Source organism: Thermothelomyces heterothallicus (assembly GCF_042370625.1).
Source record: "Thermothelomyces heterothallicus CBS 202.75 unplaced genomic scaffold P884_scaffold_6, whole genome shotgun sequence".
NCBI classification, from domain to species: Eukaryota; Fungi; Ascomycota; class Sordariomycetes; order Sordariales; family Chaetomiaceae; genus Thermothelomyces; species Thermothelomyces heterothallicus.
The window spans coordinates 772,370-795,749 of record NW_027192567.1 but is presented as its reverse complement, the minus strand read 5'-3'; the positions used below and the strand labels follow the sequence as shown (position 1 = coordinate 795,749).

Sequence of the window (23,380 nt, the reverse complement as noted above, 5' to 3'; positions counted from 1 at the left end):
AGGGTGGGACTCAGAAACAAATGCATGCATTTTTTTTTTTTTTCCTCAGAGCCCGCCAAGCTTCCATCCCGGCTATGGCCTGGACCTATTTCTGTGCTCGGATCCGCAAGGGCGGCATCCATAACTTGCTGGCGTCAGCATCCACCCGCTCAGGCGCCTCGTCAATGCGCAGCCTTCTTGGTACTGTGTACTATTAGTGGACAAGACAATGCCTGTATGTACACGTACAGTCCTTCGTACTGCGACACACAACGGCAATGCTCCGGCCGGCCTGGGTCTCCCTGGAGCGTCCCCCACAGAGGGCCGAGGAGGCGTATCGCCGCAGGCTCCAAGTTTGGACTGCAGAAAAAAGGCGGCGCGTTCGAAAACGTCTTCAAACCCACAACCCCTCTCTTCTCTTCTCTATGTACACAGTACGATTAATGGTCGGCCTTGGCATCCCCCATTTCCCCATGTAGTTATGACCAGCGAGGGTCGGCAAACGAACCTGTGCTTCATCCGGAATAACGTTGCCGTGGAGGGAGGTGCGTACTACAAAGCAAACGAGCCTGAACACTGCAGCTCAACACGAAGCAAGAAGTGGCTGCGATTCCAAGTCTTACGCATTTCTATGGTGTCTCTGCGGTTCACTTGCAGCGATAAATGTGCCGACAATTTTCCGTCATCTTGCAGACATGCGAAGCTGACCAACGAGCTGTGACAGTCACGTTGCAGCTGGGCACTGGCCGAGCCGTGATGATCGATGCCTACCAAGTACGGAAGCAAGTACGGGTTACTTGATGGTCTCGCTACAGTTTCGAGATGCGCTACAGTAGTGAACACTACACTAGTGCACTATGGTGTATGTACAGATTACACTACGTGCACAATCCTGCGGACATCAGCTCACGGAGTAGTCCGTACACTACAATACGCTACACTACTCATACACCGAAAAAAAAAAAAAAATTAAAAATTTAGCGCACAAGCACGGCTCTGACTTTCGGTGTCTGGCCGATGGGGAATCTCACAAAGAGGTCCCTGGGGGCGGCTCCCCTGCAGCACCGACGGGTCAGGGGAACGCTGGCCGCCAAGACCTTCCCAAACGGGGTGCACAATAAGCACATAGCATCCTGTGGAAGCTGCCGAAGGGGCGGGCGAGACAAGCCCAGGGTCCCACATGATGGCCGGACGCAGCAAAAGGCAACTGGGCCCCTTCGGTGACAGTTCCACCCAATCGCTGATTACTAGTGTACATAGTAACCTCTCTTGGCCTGGCTCGGCCGTGAACTCCCTTCGCAGCAGCAGCAAGGCATGAATTTCACAAACGCCACGATGTTCCAGCCTTTGCTTTCTCTGCAGCAGACCCTCCAACAAACATGCATGGGGCTGGCCATGGGGAGGCGGCGAGCGGTTCAGATTCCGGCAGGTCCCGTGAGCCATGGTGCTGCTCTCACCGCACTGGGCCGGTGTTCACAAGGGGTCAGGCATCAGAGTCAAATGCGACAGAGGTTGAGGGTTGCCTAACACCACCAGTTCGTCACGGAGGGCAACCTTGAGGCTTGCAGATGTCGAGAACGTAACTAACTATCTGTCAGCTGCAACTCTCACAAGGTAGTGTACGGTGACCAGAGGATCAGAGACTCGGACGCAACCCCGACAGAGACGACCCGAGACAACCCCTGTCAACTACGTAAACTAGGTACCTGCTATGGTAGCGACGGACTCTGTAACTACTGCAGGTAGTTGGTGGACGGAGTAGTGTACGGAATACAATAACGTTACCAGCAAGTTACGTTAGCCACTACGTCTTGCTCCGCTCAGGAATGCCAAACACCGAGCGCCCAGGTTGGCGTGTGGGGACTTGACGAGACAGTACGCATTGCGGGTCGCGACAGGGCCGCGAATGAGATGGGGGTACGGAGAGCACGGCGTACACTAGAGTGTAAGGTACTTTTTTTATTACCTTACTACACTAGTGTAGTAGTTAACGCAGTACGCTGCCAGTGCACTCGGCCCAGCCGTCATTCCCCCCCTCCCCTTTCTCCCAAGACAGCCCAATGCGGCGTAGTGTACACTAGTGTACGGATTACCCGTACAGGGATGAAGGCGCCTGTGGACTTGCACAGCATCTTTGCCCACAGGAACAACCTCCCGCTCCATACTTGTGTGCTACACTGCAACTCTGGACCTTTAGCGATCCGTATACGTAGTACTCCACGACTTGGTAGGTCCTGTCTACACCCCGGAACCGCGCACGGCGAGATTCATCCATGAACAATCAGCTCATTTGCCCACCCACACCATCCACCCTCCCAGAATCTTGCGACAGTTCCACTCCAACGCTAGCCTGTTCTACGCAAATCCATCCTCAGCACGCAGAAATGGGGTGCTCCTGCTCGGCGGCCGGCCAGTTCTGACCGACCGACTCGAACACGGCGCCAGACTGTCGCATCATTGCCAGAAACAATCCTTGGGTGAACCCACCAACACGATGTACGTAGTACGTACGATCGCCAGCGCGCCGTTGCTGCCGCTCACTTTCGACCTTCCGCATCTTCCGGGCGCGCGCACCAGGCGTGCTACAACCAGACAGGACAAACCGGACGCATGCCGAGACCGCCGGCAGCGCACTACTTGGGTTGGACCCTCGACTCCGTCCCCCATCGGAAAGCGCCGGTGCGAGTTCATTTCACCGAGATTGTTGGCCTCGCGCTGTCGATCCGGCCCGCGCCTGAGTGTGTCTTCTCTCTTCCTGCCGCGCCTTCGTCAGCACAAAACCCTTTCTCCCCTTGCCTGCGCGCTTTTTTTTTTTTAGTGAACCACCCCTTCTAGTGCGAAGGAGAGCCTCGGCTGGCTAGCCACGTTACATGCGACGGGTCGTATCAAAACCTAGGCGTCGCACCTCCTTTCCGGTTTCGTTTGTTCCTCCTCTGTGTGTCGGCTTTTTGTTGATGCATTGACCCAGGCTGCTGGCAGGTGCCGCAGACACGGCTTTCGGGTCGACTTTTCGCATAGCGGTGGTGTCGGCACCTGCTCGCTTCCCGCCAAGTCATACTACAACACTACGTAGGTAGGCATTTTGGAAATGTGCGAGAGCCACGCACGCACTAGTAGGACTAGTGTAATCCGTAATCCGTACTCGTCACGTCGCCTCTAAAGCAGCGTGGGTCGGGCTGCTGCCGAACCCCACAAGCCAGTGTGCTCATTACCTGAGGTACATGCAAGTACGCTATGTACAGTACCTTACTATGTACGCATGTTCATAATTACCTACCTTACCTTGTGTCCTTGCAGTAAGACCTGGCGTTTTGTGGAGCTAGTGTATTTAATATGTATGTCCGCTCGCTGCCCTGGTTGGGAAGGCGGGTGGGGTCCAACGTTCGTTACGACCTGGAAAGCCTGAAAAAGCCTTGGCTTGTCCTGGGGCTGGCCTGCACTGGCCTGCGCGTCGGGCGCCGCCCCCCGAGGAACCACCAAATTTTATGCAGGATGAGCGCTCGCGGGGTCAGTGCCCAGGCGAGCACCCCCACTTCCCTCAAACTACGAAGCACCTCGCTCACACGACCTGACTAGTGTAATTTCACCGCCTTTTCCGCGGCGCGCCTCAGCGCCGTCTCCTGCCTCATTCATCGGCGGGTGATTCTCGGATTATCTTCTCTGTCGGCGCTGGGGCTTGAATGTGTCTTTTTGGTCATCTCGGCACTACTCTGCACACTAACGTTATGGGATTCTGCGGCGGGGTCGCTTCCCGGAGTTTGATCACGAGAATGCCCGTCAGCATTGCCCCCCTATTTTACCCCTTTCGCGCCCTTCACAGGCGGCGCGCGCTCCCTCGCGCGACCTGGCTGATTCCGACACCTTGCCTCTCTTCGCATTGTTGACTCGTTCAGCTGCGAAATAGGATCCCATCGACGTCATCGCGAGAGGCGCTCGCTGTTGGGACAAGATGCGCCAGAGCCCGACCTTACGCAGTGCACACACACACACACACACACACACTTAGGGTACCAGTCCTGCAAACCCCTCCCTTTGGACCTTCTTGGTGGCCAATTCGACCCCAAACGAAAGCTTTGTCTCACGGCTCCAGGCGTCAGCATGCAGGCCATACAGCATTGCAGCGATGAATGTATCACCCGCGCCGATAGTGCTGAAACCACAATACACCGTTAGCCCACCAAGTAAAAAGTTGGAGTCTCCGAAACGGCCTTGCAAGGGAATTCGGGGTGTCGGCGGGAGGGAACAGAACAAACCCGATGGGGGCGCAGAAAATGGGATGCGAAGGCGGCTGCAAGCCCCGCCTCCCCCGGCCCCCGACTTGTCGCGGTCCTCCCTCTCTGTCCTGTTCCCTTGCCTCGTCTGACTTGCAGAAAGACACGAATTGTGTCCTTCCTCCCCCCACCAACCGTGGACGGCCAGACTGGGCGATGAACGGGGACCACTTACTCGATCACTGGCACTCGACCTTCAGACTGCGCTGCACGGTGGTGGATGTACTCGCCACTTGGAAGCGAGAGCGCCCCGGCTCCCCATTCTCCCCACGTGCACAACATGAGGGAGCTACGCAGCAACAGCGCAGGTTTTCATTTGTGACAGACGTGTCAACAGCTTTGCCGCACCAGGCTCCAAACGGGCAGGGGAAAGGACACAACTCACGCCCTCGATGACGCCGCTTCGGCCCTGACACAGGCCTCGGGACTCTTGTACCCTCGGCTCTGGGAAGCTTGGTCAGAGGTCGCGCCCATCTTCCGACCCGGGTCTCGCAGCGGCCCCGCGCGAACGTGAAACAGCCCATCGCGCCGTGCGAGATGTGTGACCCAGAAACCGGGGTGGTTTGACTCACCTCAGCCCAGGTTCTCGAGTAAAAGACCACGTCGGCCTCCGCGGCCAGCTCGACCAGGCCTTCCCGATTCGGCTTCTCAACCTCGACGCTGATTGTGCTCTTTGGTGTGACTCGGCGCAGGTATCGGATGCACTGCAGCGTCGTCTCTGGGATCCGGCCCTGGAGTCCATACAGTCAAGTTAGCCAAATGCCGCGATCTCCCGCACTCCGAGACATTGTGCGGGCCAGGCCACGTTTTTTTTCCCTTCTTTGCTTTTCTTTTCTATTGTTTTTTTTTTTTTTGGTCCCCTTTCCCTGTTTTCTTCCCTCTTCTCTTACCTCGAAGTGCCACCAACACTCCTCCCCTTGTTTGACGAAAGTGTCGGCGATCTTTTCAAACTCTCTCGCCGTCATCTCGGGAAGGTCGTTGAAGTTCACAATGGTCCGGCTTCCCGTCTCGGCGCTGCGTATCACATAACTGCTCGCTGGCTCCTCGTATCCCCCCCGGTAGAGGCAATGACTACAGTCGACGGCCCCCTTGTCGGCGCCGAGCGAAGACAGAATCTTGGCCGTGGCGGCCGCCCCGGCGTCGGGCAGGCATGATACGAGGTGCAGCTTGAGCGGTAGTCCGGGGTGCGGACCGGCGGCCAGCAGCTGGACCAGGACCTCGAGCGAGTTGGGGCAGTTGCCTCCGCGACGCACCTGTACCGATGTGGCGCGCAACTTGGAGTCCTCGGCCGGGAAGTGAGGGACGCTGCGTGTGCGTGTTAGAGGCGGCACCGACTTCCTGTGTGGGATGCTAAATGTTCGTGTATCGTCATGCTGCTCATCCTCCCCACGGTTCCCGCCAGGGTGTGGTAGGGGCAGTGGGTTTGTAGGACTGTTGTTGCGTGGATGTGCACGCGTATATTTGCTTGTGTGTTCAGATGAAGGCAACTCACGTCAGGATCGTGTCAAGGTAGCACGCGCCCACGAGGATAAGGTGCTTCATTTTCGTTCACGTCTCACCGCCTCGGCCTGCTGCTGCTTGTGGCGCCCAAGTTGGTCTCTTCAATATCTGCGTCACCTCGAGGTTCTCCGGGGAAGCAGTGGTCGGAGAGGCGCTCGGTAAACAGTAAAATAATGGTAGTCGGAACTGCTCAGTGGCAATCTCAACTGATAGATGTCGTCGAGGTAGACTTGGCTGAAATAAAGTGCGGCCACGCACGGGTGGGTGCCTTGATATTTACCAAACCTCGTACAGCAAGTCCTGGGGTCGCTAGTAGTGCCATACAAATACGCGTCGATGCATCACCGTCGCCCCTTGTTTAATCGTACTTAACTCCGTATATTGCACCAGGTTAAGGTGGAACTTTGCAGTACCTGGATAGCTTAGACCTTCACCAAGAGAGAGCGCTATTTTGGGAGGAGAGAGGGGGAAACTGAACTTTTTGTACCCTCTTGTTCCGCGGTTCTTCTTTCGTGGTTTTTCGCTTACACTACTTCCAGGTGCCCCTTCAGATCTCTAACTTATTCGTTTCCTTGGCTGTTTTGAGTTGTCGCCACAAACCCGTAAATTCTCTGGTATATTTTTACCTTACAAGTCGGGGCAGAAAATGAAAGAAACACGCCGTTTCTTGATTCTGAATGTCCGGAATGTATTACTCGGAATATTCGGCCAAACGCACGATTTCGGTTATTAACAACGGTTCCAGGTGCAAATTCCCTCTGAGGCAGCAAGAGAGAGCTTCCTGTCCGTCCCGTCGTGCCCATTGACGCGCACGTTCTGTACGGTATGGTAACTGAAAGCCAAAACCGTTAAGGACTCCAGAAAGGAGTGCGGGGCCGGTGCGGAATCTTGCAGTTCGCTACCCCGCTAGTTATGACGCAGTGCACCTTCTGAGTTCAACGGTCATGGTACGTACCTGACGACATAGTGCTCAAAGGAATCGACGGATCGAGAGATGCCGCCTATGATTTTGCATTACCACACCATCGCAGGAATGAGTCGACCCAGCAGTTCTCGCGCTATCATCAGGGCACGCACCAATTACAACGGTCTCGGCTGACTTTCGGCGATATTATCTTACAAAGACCGACACCGTAAAACCGATTCAATTACGAGGGGGGTATATGTTCGTCAACCGCATCGATGGGGAAACCGAGCCCGAAACGAGTCTCGTTCGAGGATGGCCGCTCATCTCCAAGCGACGATGATCGGAGTCCGGTCGAGGTAAACTTTTGCACTTCTGCATCTCTTGGCGGCATTGTAGCTGATAATGGTTGAGGTTGTCTTCGATGAGTCGAATCCATATCGCCGGAAGAGCTCCCTCGTAGCAAACGAATCCATCCCGCCTCACCTGCGCCGGGAGCCTCCGTCGCCCCCAAAGAAAACAGAATGCCTCGTCCATCAATTCCTGGCCGACCAATGGAAAGCCCATCTTCCCGCACATCACCGTCGCCACAACCACCGCGGCACAACCACGCACGTCGACCACCGCTTTGACGGTACTGCTTCCTGCGAGGCGGACGATATCTCATCCGAGGTCGGTTTGGAACGCCCATTGGACCCGAAGAATGGGCATTTCGACGGCCACGATCAAGTTCACGTCCATCACCACAAGCCAGAGGAGAAAGATCGCCCATCAACGCCGCCACCACCACCACCACCACAAGAAAAACAACAACAATGGGAACGGGGACGAGAAGAGGAAGACCAAGATGAGGACGAAGTTGAACCTTACCATCCCCGTGCCACGGTCCTCCGCAGCTCACTCACCTCCAGCGACGTGGACTCATCATCAATAAGTGACGACAACTACGACGATGGTGGGAGTGGCAGTAGCAACACCTCGTCTCACGGGCCCGGGCAGCTCGATGAGAAACATTGGCGCCGCTCAATGGTGGGCGACAGTGTTGGCGGCTCGCCCGCGCCTTCGCAGCTCGACCGCCGGTCCGTGTCTGACGACGCGCCCAACTCGCGGCTGCTCACTAAGAAGCAGCTGAGCGAGATGGCTTGGGGCGTCAGAGAACTCAGCCGCCGGCTGGGATCGATGCGGCTGAAGTTCCGCGTTAAGAACATCTTCTTATTGACCAAGATCTACGACCCTGAGTTGATCAGCAAGACGAGGGAGCTGTGTCGCTGGCTTCTGGACCGCCAGAGGGATGTCAGGTACACGATCTACGTGGACCGGAAGCTGAAGGAGAACAAGAAGTTTGACGTCGCCGGGTTGCTGGAAGAGTTGAGGCGGGACTACGTCGCGTCGGGCGAGGTCAGCGAGGAGGCGAGCTGGGACATCGCGAAGCGGTTGCGGTATTGGGACGGGGACACGTGCCGGGCCCGGCCGCACACGTTCGACTTTGTCATCACCCTGGGCGGGGATGGCACGGTGCTGTACGCCAGCTGGCTGTTTCAGCGGATCGTCCCGCCGGTGCTGAGTTTTGCTTTGGGGAGTCTTGGGTTCCTGACCAAATTTGACTTTGAGGACCACCAAAAGATTTTGACGAATGCCTTCAACGAAGGAGTCACGGTCAGCCTGAGGTTGAGATTCGAAGCGACGGTTATGCGCAGCCAGAAGAGGCGCTCGAAGCCGAGACAAGACCGGCAGCACGCAGGGAACGGAGCGGATGAGGACTACGAGGAGCCGCTGAGGGACCTGGTCGAGGAGCTGATCGGGGAAGAGAAGGATGATGAGCACACTCATCGGCCGGATGGAACGTACAACGTGCTGAACGAGGTGGTCGTTGACCGGGGGCCGAATCCGAGTAGGTGTCACAGACCCAATCCTTTCAGACTATGTCGCTAATCTAGTCCAGCAATGTCCAACGTGGACATCTTTGGCGACGACGAGCACTTCACCTCCGTCTCCGCCGACGGCATCTGCGTCAGCACCCCAACCGGTTCAACTGCCTACAACCTTGCCGCGGGTGGCTCCCTGTGCCACCCCGAGAACCCGGTCATGCTGGTCACCGCTATCTGCGCGCACACACTCTCCTTTCGGCCCATCATCCTGCCAGATACGATTGTTCTCCGCATCGGCGTCCCCTACGACGCGCGCACCAGCTCCTGGGCGAGTTTCGACGGCCGCGAGCGCATCGAGCTCAGTCCGGGCGACTACGTCACGGTCAGCGCGAGCAGGTACCCCTTTGCCTGTGTCCAGCCGCGTGGGCGGAGGAGCGAAGATTGGGTCAATAGTATCAGCGCGAAGCTAGCGTGGAATACGAGGCAGCGACAGAAGTCATTCAAGACGTGGGAGAAGTAGGACTTCCCCAGGGAGGAGGGAGCCGCTGGACCGTCGCGGTGCGTTACCGGGGAGCTCGAACCGCCGAGAACTCCTTCGTCAGTTGGGCCGGGCGAGTCTTCGGGATCTGGGACGCCGCACGAGGACCTGGTCGCTTTGAGGGAGATGCTAAAAGTCATTCGGTTTTGACCTTCCATTAGACCCTCTGTCATGTACAGACATGGTTAGGCACTTGCTACATTTCAGCTACTAAATAGATGAGATAGGGCAATGCATCAACAACGCACGGATAATATTGATTGATGTTCACTTATTCTCGTGTTCTCGAAGCAGAGTGGGCCCAGCCTAATGTGTTGTCGCACGCTCGGCTTCGCTTCAGCGAAGCAAACCCCCCCCCCCCCCCCCCAAAAAAAAAAAAAAAAAAAAAAAAAAAAAAAAAAAAAAAAAAAAGAGGACAAGCTCTAGATTGCGTGGTGATCAGAGATGCATCTGGTGCCCGAATACAACCCTGGTCCCTAGCGTATACATATACAATCTGAACAATACCCTTCGGACACGCTCCTTACCCTCTCTGAGCTTTCTTCTTGGCTCTTCGTCTCCCCCTTTCGGTCTGACCCGGTTCTCTGAACTCCATCTACATACCCGCGCCCCGGCCGGAAACCCAATTCATCAGATCAGGTCAACTGCAGAGGCCCAGAGGCCATATCAAGAGTGATATCCAAATCCAAAGCAGAATAGATCTCTGCCTCGCCGGTCCCCATCAACATCCGCACGACCCCAATCAACGTTCGCTCCACGGCTCAACCGACCTCACTCCTCATCCTCTCCGTCGTCATCCACGTCAATCATATCATCGTCAACGTCAACATCACCGTCGTCGTCATCCCTTAGCCTGAAGTGTTCTTGTTGAGGATGCCCGGGCAAAAACTGACCTGCTCAGTGAGCGCCGGATCCGTGTTTGTGTTACCTACGGATGCCTTCTTAGCGGTATTTGGCTCCTGCGTCGTCGGAACAACAACGGTAGAGGAAGCGGTTTGCTGGAGACCTGACCATTCTGGAGAGAGCAGGCAGCGAGTGTCCAAGGGATAAACAAGCAGTATAAAGCGACCAGGGATCCCGACCAGCGGTTGAAGTAAACGGAAGGAAACCAAGGAGACAAGAATCCCCTGATCAGATGATAGATGATGTCGACCGAGCACAGCTCACGGACGGGGAAAAGAATGGAAACAAGTTAGGGGCCAGATCCTGCAGATCTGTTATATGTATTCTCTAAGTCGGATACGCCATGGCCCCGTGTCGCCGGCAGTCCACTCGCCTTGTAAACACAGGACTTGGGTTGCTTCATGGAGACCCGGGAGAAGCTTGACAGGAGGGAGAGGAGAGTAGAGTAGAGGGAGAGCTTGCACCAAACTGATGAGAGCTTGAAACGGACATGACACCTGCCTGGGGCAATACCAGAAATAGACTGCCAGCAAGAGGTCAAAAAAAGAATCAATGACCTATGCCTTGGGAATCTCTGGTGTTGGCGTTGGCGGGGGAGGTAGAGGGAAGTACCCGGCAGGACAGGGCAGGTTAATTAGTGGTTGACGGCTTGAGTCCCGTCCCGGCGTACGCGTGGTGTATTGTACATACGGAGAACGCCCTCAACACTGAGGATTAAGTGCACTTTGAGGCTCTTGCCAAGGCCGCTCGCTTGAGGCGGCTTTCGTTTCCATCATTTCCAGCCTGCGGAAGGCACACGGAGTGCCTGATGACGAGGTGATGAACCTCAAGATTACGGAAGTGGCTTTAGCGGTGAAAGTATGCCTTGCGAGTCTTATCCTTCAGAGGTGATGGGGCAAGAAGGCGGAAGACAAGAAGAAACCGAGCGACAGTAGTAGAGGCCAATTTATGGCTTGATAAGAACAGCTTCGTAACCTACCCTTCGTGTCCTTTAGACATGTTGGTACACACATACCGTACTTACTCTTAGCCGTATGGCAGAGTGTGTTATTTTGGTAAATGCGCCGTGGAAAACAAGCAAATTCATGTTTGTTGTCAGCTGGCAGCCAGCTAATCTGAATCTAAACTCGAGGCAGGAACTGATTGACTGACTTGGAGGTAAACGTTATAGCCTGACCCACCACGCCTCTTTCCCAAAGTCTTTTTTACCACTTTCCGTGGGGTGGGGAGCAAAGAGAACAACAACAACGACAACGACAACGACAGGCGACCTTTGAGGCCTGAAAGAGCTAGGGACAAAGCCGGTTGGTCTATGCTATCGCCGAAGGCCCGGAATAGGAAGATTGCATTCCAATTGTAAATGTGCAGGTTGCGTTTGCATCTGTATTTTACAAAGCAATCACCCGGTTTCCTGTACGTACAGTTGCGTCATAGGTAGTTACCGGCGTGGGCTGATAGCTTCGAATGTTCCAGTTCTGGGGCGCAGGACCTGGCAAACCCTCGGCTCCAATTCGGCTGTGAGGCGTCTTTTTCCAATCCCATCTCTGCACTGTCGCAGCCCGCAACAAACGGTGTTGTAACAGTATTGTAGTGCGTTCTCGTAAAGTCTGGGAACCCCCCACGAAGCCTCTAGACCCTTCTAGCAAGCGAGTCTCGCGATTCGCTACTTCTCCTCTCCCCACACAAGCAACGTCACGATTCACTTGCATCTGCTTCAATCGGCCAACCATTCAGAACAGACGTAGGTCAGCTCACTCCGCACGACCTTAAACCTCCTCCTAGACATCCGCAACAACAACCACCAACAAACGACGAGCAACCATCGACCCTACACAAGAGAGCTTCCGAGTGCCAAGAACCACTCAAGATGGTCAAGGAGACAAAGCTCTACAACCTACTGAACGTTAGCCCAACCGCTACCCAAGATGAGATCAAGAAGGCATACAGGTAAGCAAACCCAACTTCCCAGGACACCCTTTTTTCCCCCCTCAGTTCTCGCTGCAGTTGGCCGAGCGAGCGGGAGGCGGATCGAGTATAGCATGCATGCCGCATTGAGTGCCTCGAAGCTGCCCCCACTCCATCTTCATTACTAGCAATCGCGCTGCTAACCTTTTGACATAGGAAAGCGGCCTTGAAATGGCATCCAGACAAGAATCCTGGCGACAATAAAGCAGCCGAGAAGTTCAAGGAGGTGTCACAAGCTTTCGAGATCCTAAGTGTACGTCATCCGATCTGATCCTGAGTCCCATTGCCCTATGAGAACTGCTGCTTGTGTGGTTATCTAAGGCTGCTGACCTTTGCTACTTCGAAACAGGACCCAGAGAAGCGCAAGATATACGACCAGTTCGGCCTCGAGTTTGTCCTCCGCGGCGGCGCCCCGCCACCGGATGCCGGTGCCGGCGGCGCGCATCCGTTTGCTGGCGCGGCCGGTGGCATGCCCGACGGGTTCGCTTCTTTCTTCTCCGGGGCGGGCCCGGGCGGCGCGCGCACCTTCACGTCCCACTTCACCTTCACCGACCCCAACGATCTCTTCCGGAACACCTTCCGCGACAGCGGCCTAGGGGGCGATTTCTTCGAAGACATTTTCGGTGGGCCACGCCCATCAGCCTCCTCGGCGGCCTCGGGCGCATCTGGGGGTGAAAGGCGGCGCGCCCGAGAGTCGTTTGGCGAGAGCATGCGGGGCGCGCGTGCGACAACCCCGGAGGTGACGACCGTCGAGCGGCCGCTGCCGATATCCCTCGAGGACATGTTCTCGGGCGTTACCAAGAAGATGAAAATCAAGCGCAAGATGTTCGACGAGACAGGCAAGCGCATCACCACGGATACGGTCCTCGAAGTGCCCATCAAGCCTGGTCTGAAGAAGGGCAGCAAGATTCGCTTCAAGGGTGTGGGTGACCAAGAAGAGGGCGGACAGCAAGATTTAGTGTTTATTGTTGAGGAGGTAGGTTTTGTCCCCGCTTCCCTTCCCAGACGTCAGCTAACTTTTTTTGTCTTCAGAAACCACACCCTCTCTTCACCCGCGATGGCGACGACATCATCCACACTGTCGATCTCGACCTCAAAGAGGCCCTCACCGGCTGGAGGCGCACCGTCACGACTATCGACGGCAAGAACATCAACATTGAAAAAGCCGGCCCGACACAGCCGGGTTCGTCGGACTCGTACCCGGGTCTCGGCATGCCCATCTCCAAGAAACCGGGGCAGCGCGGCAACTTCGTTGTCAAGTATAACGTCAAATTCCCCATAACACTCAGTCCGACGCAGAAGGAGAAGCTGAGGGAAATTCTTTAAGTGAGGACTTTCTGGAAAGCGGAGGGATCGGGGTTATTTTCAATGCAAACCGTATCACGTCATGTAATGAAGGGGCGTTTTTGGGTATTTTTTTTTCCAGCATGTGCCTCCTTCCCCGGTTGATTGAGGGTGGTGAGAATGCAGGCAATTGAACCGGAGTGGGGGGGAAGGGAGGTGCAGTTCAGGACTCGAAGGACGGGCGGAAAGGAAAGTATAGATATTCCAAGCATGGCCCTCTTTGGTGCACTTGGCCAGTTTCCGTTTGATCATGAACTTAGGGCCTGTGACCAATTGAGAGGGAAAAAAGTGATCCGTATAATTCTCGCTTGTAGTTCACGTTTAAAAGGTACCTGTAGGCTTGAGAGACATAGACTAATAAATACAATAGCAGATGTTCGGGCTGTTCTTGGCTGGTGTGCAACTGCTGTTGTTTGTGCGTTTCGAAGCCAATTCACGGTTTAGACGACGGGGGAAGTGCGTTGGAACGAGAATTCTACATCGGCTTCAACCACGAGACTGATAGCCAAACTCGATAGATATCGTAGTGTAAAGTGAACGGGCATCCTCTATTCTGGCTGTTGCAGAAGGGAGACGACAAGGAGGGAGGTGCTACAAGAACTGTTGAGCAAGCAAGGCACAAGGAGTTAGCGCGGCACGCGACGCGAGATGATCCGTGCTCACCCCTGGCCCGGGCTGCCGAATTTTTGGCGAGCCAAATTTTCCGCTTGAACGCTCCGAGTCCTTCAACAGCGCAGCTTGTTGACCGTCGATTCCACCACATCTCCGCTCCTTTCTCTTCCCGGTGTTTTTGCGAGCGATTCCCAAGATGCCTGCCTCGTTCCGGACCTTTACCCCGCTCCTGCGGGCGGCGCGCCTCTCTCTCCGACAGTCCCAGAGCCCTCTGGTCTCGCTGCAGCGCGAATCCAGGACACCGGTGCTCAACTTTGCCCGCGCCTACGCCGTCTACGAGCGCACCAAGCCTCACGTCAACATCGGTATGCTGTTGTCGCACCTCATTGATGCTCGAATGCGTGCTGACATTGGGCACCAGGCACAATTGGCCACGTCGATCACGGAAAGGTCCGCCTACAACAACGCCCCTGCCAACCCGCTGCGAATTGAGAGCTGACCTGACCCGTGCAGACGACCCTGTCCGCCGCTATCACCAAGAGGCAAGCCGAGAAGGGCCTGGCGAACTACCTCGACTATGGCTCAATCGACAAGGCTCCCGAGGAGCGGAAGCGTGGTATCACCATCTCGACCTCCCACATCGAGTACTCGACCGAGAAGAGGCACTACTCGCACGTCGACTGCCCGGGTCACGCTGATTACATCAAGAACATGATCACCGGTGCCGCCTCCATGGACGGCGCCATCATTGTCGTAGCCGCCTCGGACGGTCAGATGCCGCAGACCCGTGAACACTTGCTGCTCGCCCGCCAGGTCGGTGTCCAGAAGATCGTTGTCTTCGTCAACAAGGTCGACGCTATCGAGGACGCCGAGATGTTGGAGCTTGTCGAGATGGAGATGCGCGAGCTTCTCAATTCCTACGGCTTCGACGGCGAGAACACCCCCGTCGTTCTCGGCTCCGCCCTCTGCGCCCTCGAGGGCAAGCGCCCTGAAATTGGCGAGCAGAAGATCGACGAGCTCATGAACGCCGTCGACGAGTGGATCCCCACCCCCGAGCGTGACACCGAAAAGCCCTTCCTTCTCTCCATCGAGGACGTCTTCTCCATTGGTGGGCGCGGTACCGTCGTCTCGGGCCGTGTGGAGCGTGGTGTCCTGAAGAGGGATGCTGATGTCGAGATCATCGGCAAGGGCACCGAGATCATCAAGACCAAGGTCACCGACATTGAGACCTTTAAGAAGTCTTGCGACGAGTCGCGTGCTGGTGACAACTCCGGCCTCCTCCTCCGCGGCGTCCGCCGCGAGGACATCAAGCGCGGCATGGTTGTCGCCGCGCCCGGCACCGTCACCGCCCACAAGAAGTTCCTTCTCTCGCTCTACGCGCTCACCAAGGAGGAAGGCGGCCGCCATACCGGCTTCCACCAGAACTATCGCCCCCAGATGTTCATCCGCTCCGCCGATGAGGCTTGCACCCTCACCTTCCCTGAGGGCACCGAGGATCCCGACTCAAAGATGGTCATGCCCGGTGACAATGTCGAGATGGTGGCCGAGATCCACAAGCCCATCGCTCTCGAGGCCGGTATGCGCGTCACCATCCGCGAGGGTGGCCGCACCGTTGCCACTGGTCTCATCACCCGCATTATCGAGTAAAGCCTTCGACCGGCCTGCTACGGTAACGGCAGTCAATGTACGATTGTGATGTTGCTGGGGGGTAGTGAAAATTGCACAAGGATGGATAGGCATTTACAGGCGAGGACGATAACCTAACGGGTTCTGGGTTCATTGTTCCATGGGGCTATGGGCGGGCTGGCGCTTGCGGGGTCAAGAACTCGCTACTGTACAAAAACCTAGTTACGATGTATTTTTTTCTTTTGAGGCGCCAATCCTGGGAGCCGCCCGCGTGGGTTGACTTCAGTGGGGGCTCGCTGATCTCCCCTCCCCTTCTAGCGTTGTCTTGTTCTTGTAAGTATAGAGATCTATAAGGCAATAATGAAGGTCGATGATGATAAAATCGGGACATTCTGTCATATCTATGTGTTATCCTTGGAAGTCGAGGCTGCTCAAGCAACTGCGAGATGGAAAAATATTTGTGTATATATAGGCACTCATTCACCCGAGGTCGACTTGATGGGCCTAGAAGACACTGCAACGTGGATCACAGGCTGTGTAGGAGTCTAAAACTGCGCACCACTCAAAACGTGAAATAAGAGCTGGAGGAGCAGTGTCCATGAGCCATGTTGGACGGTGGATGGAAGGAAGGATGGATATGTGGTTCCGTTTTTGCATTCCCCTTTGGCCCAAGTCATGCAAGTGAAGACAGCCCCCAATATGAACTCCAAAGCCAGCTAACTTGCGACATTGACCCCAACCGCGGAATCAATACCTAAGTTGGCATTTGGCTTCCCGATCCGTTTCCTAGCAAGGCAGGCGTTCCTTTACCCCTTCTCCCTCGCGCCCCGAGCAAAACAAGTTTAGAACTTGCCGTGGTTCGTGTTCGTCGGAATCGGTTCGTAGTAAAGCAACCGATATGTCCATCCTCCACCATAGCATCCATCCGTCCCCCCCATCAACTCATCGCAACTCGACCCCTGGCTGTCATGGTCCGTTTACCGGTACTGTGGTAAAGTGTGGTCGTTAGAGGCAAATGGTTCTGAGGGAAAAAAAAAAAAAGGCATGTCGTTCATGCGGAGTAATCGGCCTAAAATTCTGCGGTCGTTGCATACCTTGACGAAGCCGATGTCGGCAGCCTTCTCACGGAAGCACTGACGGCAGATGTTGAGGCCGTACTTGCGGATCAGACCGGCCGTGTGGTTGCAGACGCGGCTATTATCCAGGAAAAAACGACGATCGTCAGCATCTCTGTCTCCTGCCTCATTTCCCTGTCTCTTCTCCTCCTCCCTCTTTTCCTGTACAATCACGCCAAGCTGAGCGGTTTGCCGGGGGTCGAGTGATGTTCCTACCAAGAGCGGGAGCCCTTGCCGTAGTTGCGCGGGCGCGAGTTCCAGACGGATTCGTGAGCCATTTTGACGTTTGGGAGATTCTTGCTTAGGAAGCAGGAATATCTGTTGCGGTTTGCGGGTTGGGCGGAGTTTGGCTGTCGTCGTGGAAAAGCGTTCGGTCTCGCAATGGTCGGCCGAAATTTCAATCAACTTGAGGCTGGTCGAATTTGGCGGAGACTTTTTTGTGCGGGAGGGCTTGGTTGGTTGGTGGCTGATGTGGCTGTGGCCAGTGGCTTGTTATCGGTTCATGGGGACCTTATCGTTCAACTGACGGGAACAGAGCCTGGCGGGCAAAGTCTCTGGAACTGCCGATGGCAGGGGTGAGCTCCTGCTGACAGCTTGTTGGGTGGGACGCAAAGTGGCATCTTTCCCAGGGGTGGCTGCGATTTCAAAGCATCGCCTTTCGCCGCCTGTTGCAACGCCGAGAGTTGCTTCGGCTACACTGTTTATTCTCTCTACTTGCTCCTTTTCATTATTGTTTTTTTTGCCCTGCTCTCGCAATTGTCATCGACGCGTCCGAGCCGACTCCGCTTGCTCTCCTAATTGTTCACCGTGGTTAGATCACCATGGTGCTCATCAAGAGCTTCGTGCTCGCAGGCCTTACGGCTGTCGTTGCCGCCAAGTCGGCCGTCCTCGACCTCATCCCCGACAACTTCGACAAGGTAGTCCTCAAGTCCGGCAAGCCAACACTCGTCGAGTTCTTTGCCCCGTGGTGCGGCCACTGCAAGAACCTTGCTCCTGTCTACGAAGAGCTCGCCCTCGCATTCGAGCATGCCAAAGACAAGGTCCAGATCGCCAAGGTCGACGCCGATGCCGAGCGGGATCTCGGCAAGCGGTTCGGCGTGCAGGGCTTCCCCACGCTGAAGTTCTTCGATGGCAAGAGCGACAAGCCGACCGAGTACAATGGCGGGCGGGACCTGGAGTCGCTGTCCAGCTTCATCACGGAGAAGACGGGCATCCGGCCGAGGAAGAAGGCGGCCAAGCCCAGCAATGTGGTAATGCTTACGGATTCCACCTTCAAGAACCAGATTGGCGGTGACAAGAACGTTTTGGTGGCGTTCACTGCTCCATGGTGCGGACGTAGGTTCTCCTCTCAGTCCGAGTGTCGAGAGTTCGGCTAACATCCTGCAGACTGCAAGAGGCTTGCACCTACCTGGGAGTCGCTTGCCGATACCTTTGCCAGCGAGTCTAATGTAGTGATTGCCAAAGTCGACGCCGACGCCGAGACGGGTAAGCGCACCGCCGCCGAGTATGGCGTGAGCGGGTACCCGACCATCAAGTTCTTCCCTGCGGGCAGCACCACGCCCGAGGACTACAACGGCGCACGCTCCGAGGAATCGTTCGTCACATTCTTGAATGAGAAGACCGGCACTCACCGCGTCGCTGGTGGTGGTCTTGATGCCACCGCTGGCACGGTTGAGGCGCTTGACACCATTGTTGCTAAGCTGGTCGGCGGCACGGCGCTGGCTGAGGCGGCTGCCGAGGCGAAGAAGGTTGCTGAATCCCTCACAGACGAGGTGCAGGCCAAGTATGCCGAGTACTACTTGCGTGTGTTTGAGAAGCTGAGCAAGAGCGAGGAGTATGCGGCCAAGGAGCTCGCGCGCCTGGAGGGCATCATCAAGAAAGGCGGGCTGGTGCCGACCAAGCTGGACGAGCTGACGATTAAGACGAATGTCCTCCGCAAGTTCGTCGAGAAGGCGACCGATGGCGAGAAGGAGGAGCTGTAAGCTAAGTGACGAATGGTCTGGTCGGGACTCCGAGTGCCAACATGTACAGATAATGACGGTTCTAACAATACGATCTTGTGCTTCCATGGCGTGCATTCAACTTAGCTCTGCTATTATGCCCACGAAAACCGCATGTGAAACTCCATATACTCGCATTCCTGTTTCCGTGCAGAACAAGTCAGTTGCTCAGGCGTCTAATTTGGCCCGGAGTTCTTGTCCTTGTTTGCCATCAACTGCGCCTCCAAGTTGTCGAGACGGCGTGACATCTCGTCCACTGTTTTCGATCAGCTTCTTTGTCGGTAGCATCGGGTTAGCATGTGGACCTACTCTTAGCAAAGATCTCGCTCGACACACTGGCAAACTTGTTGGAAAGTGTGTTCAACAGGTCGTCGACCTGGGCTGTAAGCTCTCCGCGGGCTTCATCGCTCGTCTAATGCACGTTGTCAGCGAGTCACGCTCGAGGTTGTAACTAACTCGACGGGTTACTCACGCTTACGCTTTGTGTGGCGTTCGAGTCGTTGTTGGAAGCCATGACGATCGATCCCTTGCAATTATGCGACACACTCGATGATGTTGGAGTCTCAGGTGCTAAGTAATACGGAGCTCTGCTCTCCGCCTCAAACTCCTTCGCTCTCCTGCCACTAACTTACAAGACTGGGAAGGAAGGGGAACCTGCTACACACGGTCGTGCTGTGTATTTACGGAGCGTTTCGAGGTCAAGGGAGTTGCCATTGTGGGGCAGTACTAATATGCCAAGAAGTCGAAGGCAACGTTGGCACCGAACGTTCGTTGTGCCTTGTGGCGCTGAACGCCAAGACCACGGCAACGCATCACTCCCCAATCAACGACCCGGACCATTCGATCCTCTTTTGCTGCCACTTCATGAACGGTCGATGCATGCAATATGCGGGACAACCCAAACGCGACTTGATGATGGGAAAGTAGCCGGCCTTTGATTACGCGATTCCTCTTCCCCCGACGCTCGGTCAAAAGCGGAGCACATCGGCAAAACACTGATGAGGTCGTTCGGTGGTCGGTCGGGCTTCCAAATCTGGGTTCACCACCTCGACACCTCATCCCCGTTTGCCGTCGACAGTTCACCATGACCATCTTCTCCTGACATCGACTATCAACATTTCATTTCCGAGTGATGAGTCTATATTCCCGTCCATCATGCCCCAGCTGCCACGCGAAAATGCGCGCCTCTGGTTCTTCCTCTTCCTTGTCCTGGTGACGCTCATGTCACGAAATGACGCTCCCGGCCTGATCGCAGCTCCCTTCTTCGGCGCGCCCCGCCTCGGCCGCCTATGGGCCGCTCATAGCATCTTGAACAGCACCGAGTGGGGCGACTTCTCTCCGGGCGCAGCAAAGGATGGTGCTCCCCCGTGGCAGGCACCGCGCTATCTCAACTTGACGGGATTCCGGGAGACGGACGGCTATGCGTGGGGTGATCTCGACTACTTCAAGGATCGGTGCCGGCAATGGAGTCGCCATGCCTATCCGCCGCCGAAAGGGGCTGGCGAGTGGGAGCACGGTCCTGTGTGGAAGACTTGGCAGAACGCCACGGGCACCGTGCAGGGCAAATGGGTGCGGCGGCCGGGCTCGGTGACCAAGCACGCGAGGAGCTATAACCTGAGCGCGATAGCGCCGGGGGTACACTGGGTTGACGACGATGATGCGTGGGGCTGGAACGTGACCGGCTCGCATGGGACCATCCTGTTGCGGCTGTCAGAAGACGCCAGCGACCCCGTGTATGAGGAGAAAGAAGGCGGCGACAAACGGCCGTCCTCAGGGCGCATGGCGCGATCGATCTCGGTCGAGGCCACAATCCAAGACGAAGACCACTCGGCGTCCAGCTTTGTCGTGAAGCTCTACGGTGTTCACTGGCCGAGACAGGGATCGATCCTCCTCACCACGACATCCGAGAAGTTTTCCGGCATTTTCGGTCTGCCTCACCTCGCCCCCAGCCCCGAGTTCTATCGCTCGGGCCAGATGTTGCTGAACCGAACAGTGGGTGAGGTCTTGAGCAGGAAAGAGCAAAGCAGGTTCGCCGACGCGAGCAACCCATGGACGCCCTTGGTTGAGGAGGAAGTATCCGTTCCAGTGCCGCGCTGCGAGTACGTCATGTACCTGCAGCTACACCCACTCGACCCTCGCTTCATAGGAAAGGACGGGGTTGACAGCAAGTTCGTCCCTCTGATAGACCAGATGGAGAGAGAGCTTCGGTTCCCAACCGGAGCACCCTCGAGAGGCAAGGCGGAGTTGCGTATGTCGCTCGTCGCCTGGTCTCCGGACTGCGGGTATTACCTCGAGTCCAAGGGCCCGCCGCTCTTTCCGTCGGTGGAGGGAAACCACCTGGTCGGGGTAAAGTCAGAGGTGCTGCTTTCACGGACGAAATCCTGGATGTTCGCGTTCGCTGCTGTTTTGATGGCGCAGCTGTGGCTGTTGAAGGTGCAGATGAGGGAGTCCAACACGCCCTCTACCCTGGCGCGTATCAGCTTCCACACGGTGGCCGTGATGCTCCTGGCAGATGGGCTAATCTTTGCGTGCTCGACAACCTGGAGCCTCTCCGCATCCAACACGTTCCTCCCCTCTCTCATACTCACCTTTGCCGCCTTCATGTCCATGACACTTGGGGCAGGGTTCTTGTCCGAGATATACAAGCACCAAGAACCAGAACGCAGGCGCGAGCAGGCCCGAGCCGCTGATACCGCCAACCCGCGAACAACCCCAGTCGCCCCGCCGTCGACCACCGCAACAACCCCGGGCACCGTCCCCCCTCCGGCGCCCAACACCGCAACCCGGCCTCCGTCGCCGCCCATCATCATCCCTTCCGACCAAGACATCGACGCGGAAATAGCCGAGAACACAGCCAGGGGCGCCGCCGCACTCCCCACCCCGGCCACTGCTACAACCACAGCGGCCGCCCCGTTCCAAGCCCCGTACGTAGGCACCTTCGCCTCGATAACAGGCGTCTTCGTTCTCGTGGGGATCGCCGTCCTCCTCCTCATAGCCATGTCCCTCTCCTGGCCGCCCCGTGCCCGCTCGCTCTTCTTCCACTTCCTCGCCTTTGCCTACCTGTCCCTCTGGATCCCGCAGATCCGGCGCAACGTCTGGCGCAACAGCCGTCGGGCCTTTTCCTGGCGGTTCATTGTCGGTCAGTCGGTCCTGCGGCTGGCGCCGTTTGCGTATTTTTACCTGAGGGAGGACAACATCCTGTTCGTGGAGACAGACGTGACGGCGTTTCTGGTGCTGGTCGGGTGGGTGTGGTGCCAGCTCGTGGCGCTGGCCGTGCAGGACGTGCTGGGGCCGAGGTTTGGCCTGCCGAAGAGTTGGATGCCCGAAGTCTGGGAGTATCACCCGGTGCTGAGGGAGAGTGATGTGGAGGCGGGAGGCTTGCCGATCGGGCTGGTCGCTTCATTGTCATCGCCGTACGGTGGTGAAGAAGGGGACGGGAGCGGGAGCGCCGCGGGTTCGCCCGTTGTCGCGACGGCGGGGAGGACGAGGAGCTGGTCTGCCGGATCGTCGTCGGGCGAGGTTGGGGCGCAGAGGAGGGAGAGGGCCAAGGAGCTGGCGAGGCATGGTATGATGCTGAGGGAGATTGATTGCGCGATTTGCACCGAGGTGTTGGAGGTGCCTGTTGTGCGAGCCAATGCGAGGGATCCGTCGGCGGCGGGGGGTCTGTCCGGGGTCCTCGCGAGACGGGCGTACATGGTCACGCCGTGTCGGCATATCTTCCATACCAAGTGTCTGGAGGGTTGGTTCCGGTACAAGCTGCAGTGCCCGATCTGTCGGGAGGAGCTGCCACCACTCTGAAGTGCGTGAGGGCTAGCTGAGCGTCGATCCGGATAGGGGGATGTTTGGCACGGCGGCGATGGAGCACAAGTAGTCCCTGAACTAGACTAGTAATATAGATGTAATGTTGTGTACACTCATTGTCAGAGAGCGAGTCTACATAGTACAATGCGGTCACGGAGCCTTGCTCTCTCGGCGGCCGCTAATCCACCCAGCGCCGGTGGTCCACCAAGGCCACTAGAACCCTTTAAAGCCCTTAGATAGGTATGCGGCATGTAACTGCAAGTCAACATGGGTGCATGTCCAGGGCCAGATTTGTCGGAGCTTTGGCCCCAGCTCAGGTACTCTCGCATTCGACGCTCAACCCCCTAAATCCTGGCCATATATATCCACAGACTCATTCAACTCCTTTCCCCCGCCTTCCTCTGTTTAGGGACAAGACGGCTGCTTCTCTGCAATCGCTTTGCGTGAGTGTGGAAGTTTTTTTTTTTTTTGGGGGGGAGAAGGGGGAAGAAGCCAGGGGGCACCTTACTCGAAAACGGCGACCATCTGATGCCGAGAGGCTCAACGCATATGCTAGAATCGGCAGTCCGAAGAAGCTCGCCGGGTTGATGCAAGTTGTGGGCTCCCACCGCACCCGGACTCGGGCCTCGGTGGAATGAAATCGAATCTCCGGACCAAGATCGCGCCCCACAACCGCGCGAAGAGGACTTTTCGAGATCGGCTTTCGGCTAGCCATCAGATAGATTGAGAATGGGGTCGCAGCGGCCGAGCCCAAGAGGACCCTGAATGTTTGTTCCTCCGAATGATCTTCATCACGAGCATCCCGTGTGACTCTCGACACAACGCTGGCGATTTCCTTTGTATTTTTGCTATTCCAACAACCCCGCCCCAAATTTTAGATGTGTAAGTATTTCTTGTGTAAGTATTTCTTGTGTAAGTATTTCTTGTGTAAGTATTTCTTGTGTAAGTATTTCT

The 23,380-nt window shown here is 56.3% G+C and overlaps 8 protein-coding genes across 8 annotated transcripts; 5 read left to right on the top strand and 3 right to left on the bottom strand.

The window, feature by feature from the left end:
- Nucleotides 1–3,821: 3,821 nt before the first annotated feature.
- On the bottom strand, nucleotides 3,822–6,018 carry P884DRAFT_239759 (Ribokinase-like protein). Its single transcript, XM_069440153.1, has 6 exons — nucleotides 5,743–6,018; nucleotides 5,141–5,555; nucleotides 4,797–4,981; nucleotides 4,632–4,702; nucleotides 4,426–4,513; nucleotides 3,822–4,129 (listed from the first exon to the last, which is right to left on the bottom strand). The coding sequence occupies exons 1-6, from the start codon at nucleotides 5,790–5,792 to the stop codon at nucleotides 3,982–3,984; spliced, it is 957 nt and encodes a 318-aa protein (XP_069299316.1). The 5' UTR covers nucleotides 5,793–6,018; the 3' UTR covers nucleotides 3,822–3,981.
- Nucleotides 6,019–6,932: 914 nt separating this feature from the next.
- P884DRAFT_196039 (ATP-NAD kinase-like domain-containing protein) lies at nucleotides 6,933–9,042 on the top strand (the record flags this gene model as incomplete). Its single annotated transcript, XM_069437951.1, has 3 exons — nucleotides 6,933–7,013; nucleotides 7,069–8,545; nucleotides 8,597–9,042. 3 exons carry the CDS (start codon nucleotides 6,933–6,935, stop codon nucleotides 9,040–9,042), a joined length of 2,004 nt encoding a protein of 667 aa, XP_069299315.1.
- A 2,788-nt stretch (nucleotides 9,043–11,830) lies between these two features.
- On the top strand, nucleotides 11,831–13,254 carry P884DRAFT_276202 (DnaJ domain-containing protein; the record flags this gene model as incomplete). The annotated part of the gene is made up of 4 exons (XM_069442927.1): nucleotides 11,831–11,910; nucleotides 12,085–12,181; nucleotides 12,278–12,904; nucleotides 12,961–13,254. 4 exons carry the CDS (start codon nucleotides 11,831–11,833, stop codon nucleotides 13,252–13,254), a joined length of 1,098 nt encoding a protein of 365 aa, XP_069299314.1.
- An 826-nt stretch (nucleotides 13,255–14,080) lies between these two features.
- P884DRAFT_220163 (elongation factor Tu GTP binding domain-containing protein) lies at nucleotides 14,081–15,954 on the top strand (the record flags this gene model as incomplete). The annotated part of the gene is made up of 3 exons (XM_069439443.1): nucleotides 14,081–14,249; nucleotides 14,306–14,334; nucleotides 14,398–15,954. 3 exons carry the CDS (start codon nucleotides 14,081–14,083, stop codon nucleotides 15,529–15,531), a joined length of 1,332 nt encoding a protein of 443 aa, XP_069299313.1. The 3' UTR covers nucleotides 15,532–15,954.
- A 278-nt stretch (nucleotides 15,955–16,232) lies between these two features.
- P884DRAFT_257288 (40S ribosomal protein uS14) lies at nucleotides 16,233–17,032 on the bottom strand. The gene is made up of 3 exons (XM_069441139.1): nucleotides 16,842–17,032; nucleotides 16,605–16,704; nucleotides 16,233–16,496 (listed from the first exon to the last, which is right to left on the bottom strand). Exons 1-3 carry the CDS (start codon nucleotides 16,901–16,903, stop codon nucleotides 16,488–16,490), a joined length of 171 nt encoding a protein of 56 aa, XP_069299312.1. The 5' UTR covers nucleotides 16,904–17,032; the 3' UTR covers nucleotides 16,233–16,487.
- Nucleotides 17,033–17,232: 200 nt separating this feature from the next.
- Nucleotides 17,233–18,686, top strand: P884DRAFT_220159 (thioredoxin-like protein). The gene is made up of 2 exons (XM_069439442.1): nucleotides 17,233–17,960; nucleotides 18,012–18,686. Exons 1-2 carry the CDS (start codon nucleotides 17,447–17,449, stop codon nucleotides 18,605–18,607), a joined length of 1,110 nt encoding a protein of 369 aa, XP_069299311.1. The 5' UTR covers nucleotides 17,233–17,446; the 3' UTR covers nucleotides 18,608–18,686.
- Nucleotides 18,687–19,318, bottom strand: P884DRAFT_257286 (heat shock factor binding protein 1). The gene is made up of 3 exons (XM_069441138.1): nucleotides 19,098–19,318; nucleotides 18,935–19,037; nucleotides 18,687–18,881 (listed from the first exon to the last, which is right to left on the bottom strand). The coding sequence occupies exons 1-3, from the start codon at nucleotides 19,137–19,139 to the stop codon at nucleotides 18,802–18,804; spliced, it is 225 nt and encodes a 74-aa protein (XP_069299310.1). The 5' UTR covers nucleotides 19,140–19,318; the 3' UTR covers nucleotides 18,687–18,801.
- Nucleotides 19,319–19,780: 462 nt separating this feature from the next.
- P884DRAFT_276199 (uncharacterized protein) lies at nucleotides 19,781–22,423 on the top strand (the record flags this gene model as incomplete). The annotated part of the gene is made up of 1 exon (XM_069442926.1): nucleotides 19,781–22,423. One exon carries the CDS (start codon nucleotides 19,781–19,783, stop codon nucleotides 22,421–22,423), a length of 2,643 nt encoding a protein of 880 aa, XP_069299309.1.
- Between the last annotated feature and the right edge of the window lie 957 nt (nucleotides 22,424–23,380).